The sequence below is a fragment of the Vipera ursinii genome (genome assembly GCF_947247035.1).
Source record: "Vipera ursinii genome assembly, chromosome: 2".
Classification (NCBI taxonomy): Eukaryota; Metazoa; Chordata; class Lepidosauria; order Squamata; family Viperidae; genus Vipera; species Vipera ursinii.
The window spans coordinates 235,038,524-235,050,939 of NC_139513.1; the positions used below are offsets into that span (position 1 = coordinate 235,038,524).

Below are 12,416 nucleotides of genomic sequence, written 5' to 3' on the forward strand. Positions count from 1 at the left end.
GGACGTTTCTGTGCATTCAAGTAGCTTTATTCTATATAGAAAGCTGCTCAGCCTTTTGAATAATTCACACGAAGTCTGCCTATTTATCACTACCTCATGCTCAGATACTTTTGTTCTATTTCCCATATGATTCTATAAACCATTACACAGAGATGAAAGATGATAGGATAAAGAATAAATGTCTTAGTGCAATGACAAAGTGATCAATTGCCTTCTTCCACTGGTCTAGAGAAGGATTGGGCAACCTTTTCTGTAGAACACAGGAATAATATGTTTGTGGCTACATAGTTGGTTGGGTTGAAGCAAATAGTAAGTGGTACTTTCTTTTTCACTGTCTTCTTCTCTTTTAGACTATTGCAGCAGGGTATATAGACCATCCTTTACTTACTAGAAGTTTGAACTGATTTCTTGCAATAAGAGTCTTGATGTTAGAATTGGGATTTTCATAAATAGAGGCCTCAGTTCAAAATTTACTTCTCTGGTCACTGCAACTTCACTGCATCCTAAAATAACTTAGTTTTGTCTGAAACACAGATAGCAAAATATTTCCTGACCATTCCTTCCTTAGCTTGACTCATGCTTCCCATGCCTGTTTTAATGATTAACACTGCACATTTACTAGCAAATAGTGAAGAGATAAGAGAACTGGCTGGTGAAATTGTGTTGTCACCAATTCCAAAAAGGAAAGGAAAGTCATTCAGTTTTACTCAGCAGGGAACAAATTAGCATCCTCAATGAAAATCAGTATAAAGCTGAATTTCCTGCTAATGTTGTACTTTTTCATTGTCCATGCTTTGAATGCTGCATAGCAATAATTTCCAAACTATGTTTCATAACAAAATCATATTTGGTTAATTCTACAGAAAGCAGAGAAGGCTAAAGTCTCAACTATGCATCTCATAGTATCCTTGAATCTCATAATCTCATTTACATCACAACAATAATAATTCTAATAAATGAAAGTTAATTTTCACACCTCATCATCAAGGTCCAAATAATTGAATTCTCCCTTTGCATGAAAATGGTGAGTGTGTTTATCAACTGTAAAGTTCACTTGATTATTGAAATGTTCAATGAGGACTGAATGCCAATGCTGATCATCCAAAAGGCTACCCATAGTGATATTAATCTGGGCATCAGCAGAAAACATTTTAGCATCACCTTCAAGAGGAGAAAAACAAATTGTTAAGTCTGTTATATTAAACAACAGAGATGACGAAGATATGAGACTTCAGATTTCTTTTGTTACATTAATAAAAGAGGGAGAATATGACTGTATATTTGGCACCTATATTGATGAGTAAAGAAAGCTTCCCATTAGCTAAAACCAATGTGATGTGATCTCCATTCTGTCCTTCTCTGTGTAGCAGAATCCCATCTCTTTGGCTCGTTTTAAACTTCAGAGAAATTACATCTTTTAGAGCTGTTGTGGATTTGGGTTGAAATCTGTAAAGCAGGAAACTCCTTCCATCAAAATGTGCTACATCAGATCCTGGAAGTAAAACAAATGTTCTTGTCATGTGTATTGAATAACAGGGGGAAACAATGGAGATTTCTAAGGTTATAAAAGGAGGATTTTTATTGTTTTAAGTTACAAAACATACAATATTACAAGAGCATTTGATGAATTCTGAAATATAACAGAAATAAAACAATTGTACATTTTCTATGTGGGGAAACTGGCACAATTTGCATATATAATATGCATTATTGCCACAATGTTATACACATTCTGCCATTAATAATACACTTTTATCTCATTCAATATTAGCAGAGGCATCTGCAGCTACAATAACTGTGATGGTACCACGATAAATGAAACCTGAGTTGCAACATCACAGTGCAAACATTGCCCTTTTTAAATCTTGCTAATGGTCTGAATATGTAAAGGGAGAAACTTGTGTTGCAACACCACAAAACATGCTTTGCAATTTCCTCCCTTCTGCTTATGGCCGTGCATATGAATTTGCCATTTTCATGGATGTGCACTTTCAATAGGATATTAGACACTAGCATAACACAGTATTTATCATAATCTGTAAGTAAGGGTGATTTAATAAGTCACAAACACATTCACACAGCCTAAATAAAGAAGACAAAAGAGGCAATAGTTCTTGAAAGCTACATTTGTGAAGTAAATGAAGATATATCAGGCTTCTAGTAGGTCATTTTTCAATTAATTGACTTTCCTCTTCCAAATCAATGAAAACCTCCTATTTCATATTATTTCATTTGACAAAACACTTGTGATATTAGGCTTTATTTTGGGCATAAGCTTTTGAAAATTCATCTTTGTGAGCCCCATTAAAGAATCCATTATCTCTGCTGAAGGGGTATCTGCAGGGTTTTAAAGGATCCTGTTATAATCTTTGACTTCTTTTGAGTTGCACCAATTGCTTTTTTTCAGTTTTCTATCTTGCCCTGTAAAATTAATAATCATGCTTGCAACTCCATATGACCTCTCTGTAAATAAACCTCATTGAAACATACTGGAACTATTTGAGTCCATCTTTCCCTTTTGTTTTATTTTTAATCACTGCCTTTCTACTGGGAAAGATAAATCCATTAAAAACAGGGCATCAAGTGAATAACATGCTAAATGTTCAGTCTATTTTCAACATGTTGTAATCTATCAAGTACACATCAGTTAACAAATCCATCAGATGTAATAGTTGCACATAATCCTTATGTTATTTCTGGTTTTTATTTTTACTATCTGTTAACACTGAACCTTAATTATGCACTTTAAGTGGTCACATGTATTTCTGAACATTGGGTTTATTGATTGTTTTTTCCCAATCTCCAAAAAGTGGACAGATAAATAAATTGAAATATTCAGACACACAATGTCCAATGACTCGTGAAAAACATAGCACTGCATTTGTTACTCCTGACAATCTATCAGTCTTTTTAATATTAAAAAAGAACGTTATTTCACCTCAACCCCACTATGCAGTTTTACTTTGCTTAAAGCTATCCCCATCAAGGAAAAAAGAAAAAAGAACTCTTCTACAGATGGAATTTAGAATTACGTAGATAAATTCCAATGTTACATGATATTGATCTCAGTCTGCAAAAAATCAAGATAAAAAAGACAATAAGGTGTTAACATGCAGTATTGAATATCCCTCCCCCCAAATGTCTTTACTATAGCTGAAATAAGCAACGCCTAATTAAGTGGTATTTCAATTGTAGTTTCGAGATATATTGCAGATTTTTGTCATTCTTCTCAGTAAAGAAAAGGACATTACTTACTATAAGCACATCCGTAGACTTCAATCCGCATCCCAACCCTGCCATTCTGGTTCCAATCTAAAGGGACAAATCGTAGAAACCTTGCCTTGATGGAATGTTCAAGCTTGTAATATACCACACTGTCAGCATTGGTATTTCCTGAAAAGGCCTGTAAATAACACATTGAAAATGAGCTTTTGCTCTGAACCCTAGTAATATGTTTCACAGAGCACACATAATTTTAGATTTAAACTTGATTCGCATGAAGATACAATTCAGTGTTGGATTTCAGCTCCTGTAATTCCTAATAAGCATGACTATGCAACCATATACAGTCAGTATATATAGTTACAACCCCAACCTTCAGCAAATAATTTCACATTCTTTTCATGTGAGTTGATGAGAATTAAAAATGTTAATGTTTTGTTCCACGTGCCATGTCAATTCAGAGAACTGTGGACTTAACAGTATACCAGCCAATGTTCAACAAACTGGGACCAGAGAGCACAATTTGCTTCTGGATAAAACTGATTTAGAGATTCCACTGTTTCTTTTTTAGCTATATCAGCTACAATGATAATTGCAATTTCTTCATCGTGTCAATGTAGAAGTCTATGAATGAAAGAAAGTGCACTTAAGCCTGGAAGCCACATCACAGCTTACGAAACTAAAACACATTTTGACATGGTTTTATTCTGACTATGCTCATTGTATTTTTTTTTAAAAAAAAATATTAATCTTAATGGATATCAAAATATTATTTTTCTATTTCTTAATATATTATTTATTTTTCTTTTACAGTCATGAGCACATCATGTTACTTCTGAATATGAATTCACCATGAGGCTGCAATGCCAAACTATATGAATGGAATATCATGAAATGTTTGATTTGTAAATTTTAATACATTATATTGATTTGATAGAATGCTATTTACAGAGTATTAGTTAAAATTATTGATACTTTCATGTTTTGTATAATTTAAGACTATTATAAGTAAAGAAAGAAATATTCTATCAGTATTATTATTGGGTGTCTCAGTATTGATTCCTGGTGACTGATTCCTTGTAGTTTTCTTTGCAAGATTTTATGGGAGTGGTTTGCCATTGTCTCCTTCTGAGGTCTGAGAGAGAATGGCTGGCTGAAGGTCACTCACTGGCTCTGTGCCTAAGGAGGGACAAGAATTCACAGTCTCTCAGTTTCTAGTTTGGTGCCTTAGCCGCCACACTAAACTGGCTCTCCATTAGTATTAATTACAATTTGGGATATCAACATTGCAAACAGTTTGACTTTTTCATACGAAACTAAGTGTAATGTTAGAAAAAAAAGAAACTGCTGCAGATTACATCAAAGTAATTGAATGTAGTTTCCAGTCTTGAGCTAGTTACTTTGTAGTGAAGTTTCCATTTGATAATAAAAAGAAAAATATGTAAGAAAACCAAAACCAGTTTAACAAAAAATAAAATAATAAATAAACAATCTATTGGGTGTTTACTTCCCCTTTTTGTACATTTGCTAATTTGTCAAATTATAAACATTAATGACATTGGCCGCCTTAGAAGCCAAACTGTAAGTAACTTTCTTTGTCATTTTGTATGATATATTGCATAAATGGGAATCATTCTTGCTTAAATATAAACAACTAGTATGTGTGTGTGTGTGTGTGTGTGTGTGTGTGTGTGTGTGTAATGTTTGTTAACTATTTAGATTACCTTGCTAGGCCTAGAGGTTAAAACAACTGCCTAATGTGCAATCAGCCCAGGTTCGAATCTCAGAAGGGTATGGCTGACTGATGAGAACAAATAAGTTTGAAATGCATATCAGTCTCCCTTTAATTCTTTGTTAGCAATCAAAAAAAATTACATATAGATAGATAGATAGATAGATAGATAGATAGATAGATAGATAGATAGATAGATAGGTCTTGGCGTATTCGGGTCTCTTTTCCCGTGTAAGATTGATAATGTCTTGGTGACGTTTCGACGAGGTCCCACTCGTCATCTTCAGGCTCGTGTGTTCGGTTTCGTGCTTGTGCGAGCAAAGCGTGATCGGAGCTGCCGTCTCTCTATAAATATTGGTGGGGGTGTGGGGGGTGCTGGCTTAGTTGCTGTAAGCGGGTTGGTTGGCTGTGTTGTTACATGTTGATTGGTTGATGGGGTTATTGTTTGTGGATTAGTCGGCTGTTTTGTAACATCCTGTGTGGCTGAGGTGTTGGCTGTGTGCCCATTAGTCTTTTGTGTTGTAACGACCTGGATAATGGACTGTGTGATGACATCCTGAGCTCTTCTGTAGTGATATCCTGAGTTCTGTGCTGCAACATCCTGGGTGGTTGGCTGTGTTGTGACATCCCGAGCTTTAGCATTGTAACCTCCTGAGTTCTGTGATGTAATGTCCTGAGCAGAAGACTGTGGTGTAACATCCCGGGCTTTGGTTTGGCTTTGAGTTTGCGGTCTGGCCTTGTGTTCATAGCATGTGTCAGTTTGCTTTGTGTGGGAGTCGAGGGGGTGTGTGCAGCAGCTGGAGATGCCACTGTGGTTTGGCTTCTGGATGGTGGTTGCATTTCATCTATGGGGTGGGTTTGGGTTTGAGTCTGTTGAGGATGATTGGTGGTGGCATACTGTGTTGTTGTGGGTCCAGTGTCGGTTTTCGTGGCTGGGACTTGTTTGTTGACTAGGGCTAGTTTCCACATGTCTGGTAGGCAGGAGGTATCATCACATTTATTCATATTGTGGGGGTGTTTCTCTATTTCGATGGCTTCCATAATTATTCTCTTGTTGTAGTGTTCAGTTTTGGAGATTAATTTCGTTCCTTCAAAGTCAATTTCATGTCCTGTTGCTTTAAGGTGCTGGAAAAGGGAGGACGTTTTTTCTTCTTTTCTGACTGCATTCTTGTGTTCTGCAATGCGTGCATTTATTCTCCTATTAGTTTGTCCAATGTACTGTATGTGGCTGGGCAGATTTTGCATGGTATTTCATAGACTCCTTGGTTTTCAAGCTGGATCTTGTCTTTGGGGTTTCTTAAGATGTTGGCTATTTTTTGGTCAGTGATGAAGGCTGTCTTGATATTGTGTTTTTGGAGAATTTTGCTGATTTTATCTGTGGTGCCTTTAATGTAGGGGAGGAGGGCAATGCCGTTGTCCTGTTCTGTGTCTTGGTTCTTGGGGGGGGGTGTCTCCCTTTGGATTAGGTTGGTAATTGTGTTTCTTTGGAATCCATTGGAAATTAATATGTTTGTGAGAGTGTGTAATTCGGTTTTCAGGTGGTCTTTGTCAGCTAGGCGTTTGGTTCTGGAGATGAGGGTCTTGGCTACGGAGTTGATCTGTGCCAGGTGGTGGTGGGATTGTGCGTTTAAGTAGCGGTTGGTGTGTGTGTTTTTTGGTAGATGGTGTGTCCTAGGGAACCATTGGGTTTTTTTTTTTGTAGATTAGGACATCCAGAAAGGGGAGTTGGTTGTTAGCTTCTATTTCCATAGTAAATTGTATTTTGGGGTGTAGGCTGTTGAGATGTGTGAGGAAGTTGTCCAGTTTTTCTTTCCCATGTGGCCAAATTACGAAAGTGTCATCTACATATCTAAGCCAGAGTTTGCATTTGTGTTCAGATTTGTCTAAGGCGTTGGTTTCAAAGTGTTCCATGTATAGGTTTGCGATGACGGGTGAGAGAGGTGATCCCATAGGTGCTTCTTCTATCTGTTTGTATCTATGTCCATTGTGGCTAAAGTATGTGTTGGTTAGGCAGTGGTTGGTCAGATCTAGGATGTGCTTAGGGGGATTGTATTTGTTTTGGATAGCTGTCAAGGCTTCTTTAATAGGCACTTGGGTGAAGAGGGATATGACGTCAAAGCTCACGAGGAGGTTGCTGGGTTGCAGGTTTTGTTTCTTTATTGTTTCTATGAAGTGGAGTGAGTTTTGTACATGTGAGGTGATGGATTTTGTGTAGGGCTGAAGTTGTTTGGCAAGGAATTTGGCAAGATTCTGTAGAGGTGAGCCTATGGAGCTGACTATGGGTCTGAGTGGTGTTCCTTCTTTGTGTATCTTGGGGAGGCCATAGAGCTTGGGGCATCTGGATGATTTCTCTCTGGGGATGATTCTTTGCTGGATCTCTTCACTGATGGGAGAGGCTTTTATTTTGGATTTGGTGTTTTTTTTTTCCCAGGTAGGCGGTGGGGTCTGTGTTTAGAGGTTTGTAAGTGGGGTCTTGGAGTAGGTTGGCTAGTTTGGCTTGGTAGTCAGATGTGTTCATCACCACAGTGGCGTTACCTTTGTCTGCTGGGAGAATGATTATGTTGTTGTCTTTCCTCAGGTTGGTGAGTGCTTTTTGTTCTTCTTTATGTAAGTTGCTTCTAGATGGATTGCTGGAGCAGAGGACGTTGGGGACTTCAAGTCTGATTTCATTGGCTTCATCTGGGTTGATTTTGGTTAGGGAGGCTTCAACTTCACATATGATGTTTTCAGTGGCGATGCGTTTGGGGGCGACTGCAAAGTTGAATCCTTTGGAAAGGACATTGGTTTCTGCTATGGTGAGACCACTATGGTGGGAAGGTAACAGCATTCTGTGCGCCTTTGGCATCTAGTCATGCCGGCCACATGACCACAGACACGTCCTCGGACAAGCACTGGCTCTTTGGCTTTGAAACAGAGATGAGCACTGGCCCCTAGAGTTGGAAACGACTAGCATGCATGTGTGGGGGAACCTTTACCTTTACCTTTATACAGAGAGTTAAATGTTAAGTGGGAAATCATAATGCGTATTCTCTGCTAATTTTAAAATAATTTGTTATCTTTCAAAGACATATCTCTAATGCTATTAATTTAGAAAGCCAACAATCTATTCAGAATTTCATTTAGAAATAATATAATTATAGATTTATTGCAAGACCATTAAAAGTTAAATCACTTTGGTGCAGTATATGACTCATTACTACAAGACACGGTATATGATTCATTACTAGAATCATGACATCAATATTTTTAACAAGTTTAGATGACTTAAGACAAATCTGGAGAAACTGTGATTGTGTAAGGCTGCCTTAAATCTGAACGAAGAATAAATTCTTGATAGTCTGGAAAGTTACTGAACATAAAGTAAAAAGAGTAAAATGTAGTGGCTACAATCATCAAAAGACATTCTCAAGAAATTTTGTTCCCATCCATTTCACAATTTTTAACTATTTACATTTGAATTATTGAATCTCACATTTGTTGGATCCTGTCAAGGTAGAACTCTAGTTACATGAGTGTTAATAAAATCTGATACAATGTAAATTCTGATCATTATTTGTTTTGCTATATTAACAGCTATCTTTGGGATTAAAAATAGATTGCCACAGTATATTACTATGTTGATTGTATAGTCTGCCAGATGCAACCATGTTACTATGCCAGACTATGCAACCAACCATAGATGGGATTTGGCATTTTTGGCCATTTGTTGAGCCATTCCTAAGGACCTTGGATAGGCAAATGTTATACAAGTAGTCCACAACTTACAGCAGTTCATTTAGTGACCATTCAAAGCTACAATGGCATTCAAAAAAGTGACATGACCATTTTTTTCACACTTAGGACCATTGCAGCATCCCCATCATCACAGGATCCAAATTTGGACACTTAGCAGCTGACTCATATTTATGACGGCTGCAATGTCCTGAGGTCATGTGATCAGTTTTTGCAAACTTCTGACAAAGTCAGTGGGGAAGCCAGATTCACTTAACAACCATGTTACTACAATTGCTAACAACTACAATGATTCACTTAACAACTGCAGCAAGAAAAGTTGTAAAGTGGGGCAAAACTCACTTAACAAATGTTTTACTTATGAATATAAATTTTGGGCTCAGTTGTGGTCATAAGTTGAGGACTACCTGTATGCACAAAAATGTGAAGGCGCAGTTACACATTGTTTAGCTTATAATGGCCTTCATACACATCGGGTTTTTACAAGAATCTAGAATATCGTGCTACATTGGTATAGCATATTATTTAGATCCAAGCACTGTGGCCTTCTATGATTGATAGATGGGAATTTTGTCGATGCACAGATTTTCTAAGTGCTATCCAAAATTTTGGGTATTGCACCCAGTGTGCCAGTAACCTCTATGGCTGGTTTATGCCATAATCTTATGATTGGTTTATGCCATAATCTTTCAGTTTCAATTTTCTGATTGTTATTATGCTAGTTCAATGTCTCCTTGGATGACACTAAAATAATTCTACCACTTCTTTCCACTGATAATCTGGAGTATTGCCTGCTACTGAGACCAATATGATATCTATTATAGTCAGGATTACAGAATATGTAGAAATAATTAAAGGCACTTTTAGTAGTTCCAGAATTGTACTAGCTGAGGAGAGAGTATTTCAGCTTGTACATTATGGGAAGTTACTGGAAATATCTAAACCTGATCTAATAAAGATGGCTAAGGATAAAGCAGTGTTTCTGTGATCTCATTCTTATTCAATTAATTTATGTTCATTGGAATTCCAGAGAAAGCTGAGAAGGAACATCAAGCTTGTTTTATTTACTTGTGATTTGGGAAGTATTAGCTTTGTCGGAAGTATATAAATGTTTCAACTTCTCTTTTTCATATATCAATTGTGCTGTAAGGACTGAAATTTTAAATATGATATGTTTCTTGTGTGTAAGTAGCAAATGAGAAATATTTATCCCTGATTTTTCTAAGGAAATCCAACAACACTAAAAAGAAGTTTAGTAACACAAGAAACCCCATTTAAGTCATATCAGTATTCAAGAAATTATAACTGCAACCTCTTATCTTTTTAGAGTTAGAGCAAGAATAGCAGTTAATAACCTACACTGATAGAAGTTTAATGACTCTGAATAAATTCAACTTCAGTTGAGTGTATTGTAGTTGCTGAACTTCTTAAAAAAAATTAAAGGTGCTATAAAGAACTTTGAAGACATCATGTTACCTTAGTGGACCTTACAACATTCTGGGATATTGAATGGGCAATAAAAAGGAATGTTGTCAATTTGAGTTGCACTTATTCATTAATTTAACCAATCAGGCTTATTTCTTATCAATGCTTTGATTTCTTAAGATAGTCACCCTAGAACTCATTTCTGTATTCAGAAATTCTTTTCTTTGTCAACAAACTCATGGCATAAAGTTATATGGACTTTTGCTTGTTCCACTAGCTGGCTGACTATGTGGAATATTCAATGGTTGAGTATCCTTTACCAAAGCCAGCTAGATCTTATAGATAGTGTTCCTTTAAACTTTTCTCCATTCTGTTCACTAAAATGTACGTGAAAAGCCTATAGGCTGAAGAGACAAAGTCAGACTGGGTAATATTTGGCAAGCTTTGTTTACCTGTTTTGAATATTAGTACTCTGTTTTTCAGGTTTTAGGAATATTATCTAAATAAAGCACCAATTGCATCAAGGCAATCCTGTTTTGCTATGGCTGCTTTGTAGACTTCTATGGCAATACCATCTGGTCTTAGGACTGTTTTGATTTTGGCTGTTGAACTACATGGAGATTCTCTTCTGGGTTCAGTTTTGGGTATCAATGAACACTCATTTGAATGATGAAGTTTTGGGTGGCTATTTTAAGGCAAAAAGGTAAATATGAAAATACTGACATGAATCTTCAGCTTTCCATTAGTCAGATGTAATGGTGCTCTCATTCTTCTCAAACATTTTCAAAAAGGCCCATTTTCCGTTTAATTTCCTTCCAGCATTTTATACCTCTGTTGTTTTCAAGAGTTCAGTAAGTTTATCACCATATTTTGGGCACCATTTTATATTGCTGAGCAATCCCGTTGAGCTCCTTTACTAAGTATTTACAAATATTAAGAGTTCTATTTGCTAATGTCACAGCATTGTTCAATTATTTTTTCAAACTTTTACTGTTGTGACTTTTTTTAGTTTTTATTTATGAGCTGTTCATATTGTTGAGTGAATGATGTCTTTCTGTTACAAGTCCCACCTTGTTTTAAGATATGTCTTTCAAGCAGAATGCATTTATTCTTGTCATATTATTTGAGACTTGTTAATGAGAGGGGGCTCATTAAGTTAGTTTGGATTATTCTGCGGTCACTGCCAATGTTGAATCAGTGCAGTACTTTGATATTTGTAATAAATTGCTCCTTAATATACAATATGTGATTGATCTCAGTCTTGGTTTTCCAAGAGCAGAGCTTTGTTATTACCTTTTCAAAGTAGGGGTTCATCACATACTTGTAAATTGGCAAAAATTCCTAGTTATTCACCATTTTCATTTCACTTAGTATGTAAAATTTTTCCCTTGTTCATTTGCCTTGACTAGATATGAGCAGTTAGGTCTCTCATGATGATCCCTTTGTGGGCATGTTATATTTATTCCATCACATTATTTTATACAATTTACAAATATGGATTATCTTTCTTAGGCAAGGAAATCCTGCTAGATTTTCATTGTGTGAACTCAGAAAAGTGAGTCTAACCTTCCACACATTTAGATTTATCATTGAATTTTTATCCTAGCTTGGTTATTGATAAAGAATATTAAAAATTAGCTCTGCTTTGTTCTAGCCTTTAAATTTATTATCTCATAGTATTGAAATCTTGGTAGGCTGGAAGATAAATAGAGAACACACTGAGTTGCAAATCTAACTTGAAAAGTTTTACATTAAGAAAAATCCCAGTTTTTTTTAAAAATGGCAACAACTCTTTTGATTAACTTGAGCCTCTCAAGTAAAGTTGTCACAGGTTATCCTCGACATAAGACCACAATTGAGCCTATAATTAATGTTGTTAAATTAATTTTGCCTCATTTTATGGCTTTTCTTGCCACATTTGTTAAGCGAATGAGTTCAGTTGTTAAATTAGTAACACAGTTGTTAAGTGAATCTGACTTCCCTATTGACTTTGCTTGTCAGAAGGTCGCAAAAACATGATCACATAAACATGAGTCAGTTGTCAAGCATCCGAATGGAAATCATGTGACTATGGAGATGCTGCAACAGTCGTAAGTGTGAAAAACAGTCCTAAGTCACTTTTTTCAGTGCCGTTGTAACTTTGAACTGTCACTAAACGAATTGTTGTAAGTTGGGAACTATCTGTATTTTGAAATTACTCACTTCTGAGGAAATTGTTCTTAAATCTTCAGCAGGATTAAACTAGATCTTGTTTTTCCTTAGACTGCTTTTTGGCAGTATGTTCAACAAATGCACTTTTGATTTG

General features: G+C 36.1%; 1 protein-coding gene across 1 annotated transcript in view; it reads right to left on the bottom strand.

Moving 5' to 3' along the window:
• The window catches only part of CNTNAP4 (contactin associated protein family member 4), a gene marked incomplete at both ends in the record, with an annotated part of 283,127 nt that overhangs the window by 80,771 nt on the left and 189,940 nt on the right, over window positions 1-12,416 (bottom strand). The window contains 3 exons of the mRNA XM_083353791.1: window positions 977-1,161; window positions 1,289-1,492; window positions 3,256-3,403. Of these exons, the coding sequence (XP_083209917.1) occupies window positions 977-1,161; window positions 1,289-1,492; window positions 3,256-3,403 (537 nt within the window). The remainder of the gene's footprint in view (window positions 1-976; window positions 1,162-1,288; window positions 1,493-3,255; window positions 3,404-12,416) is intronic.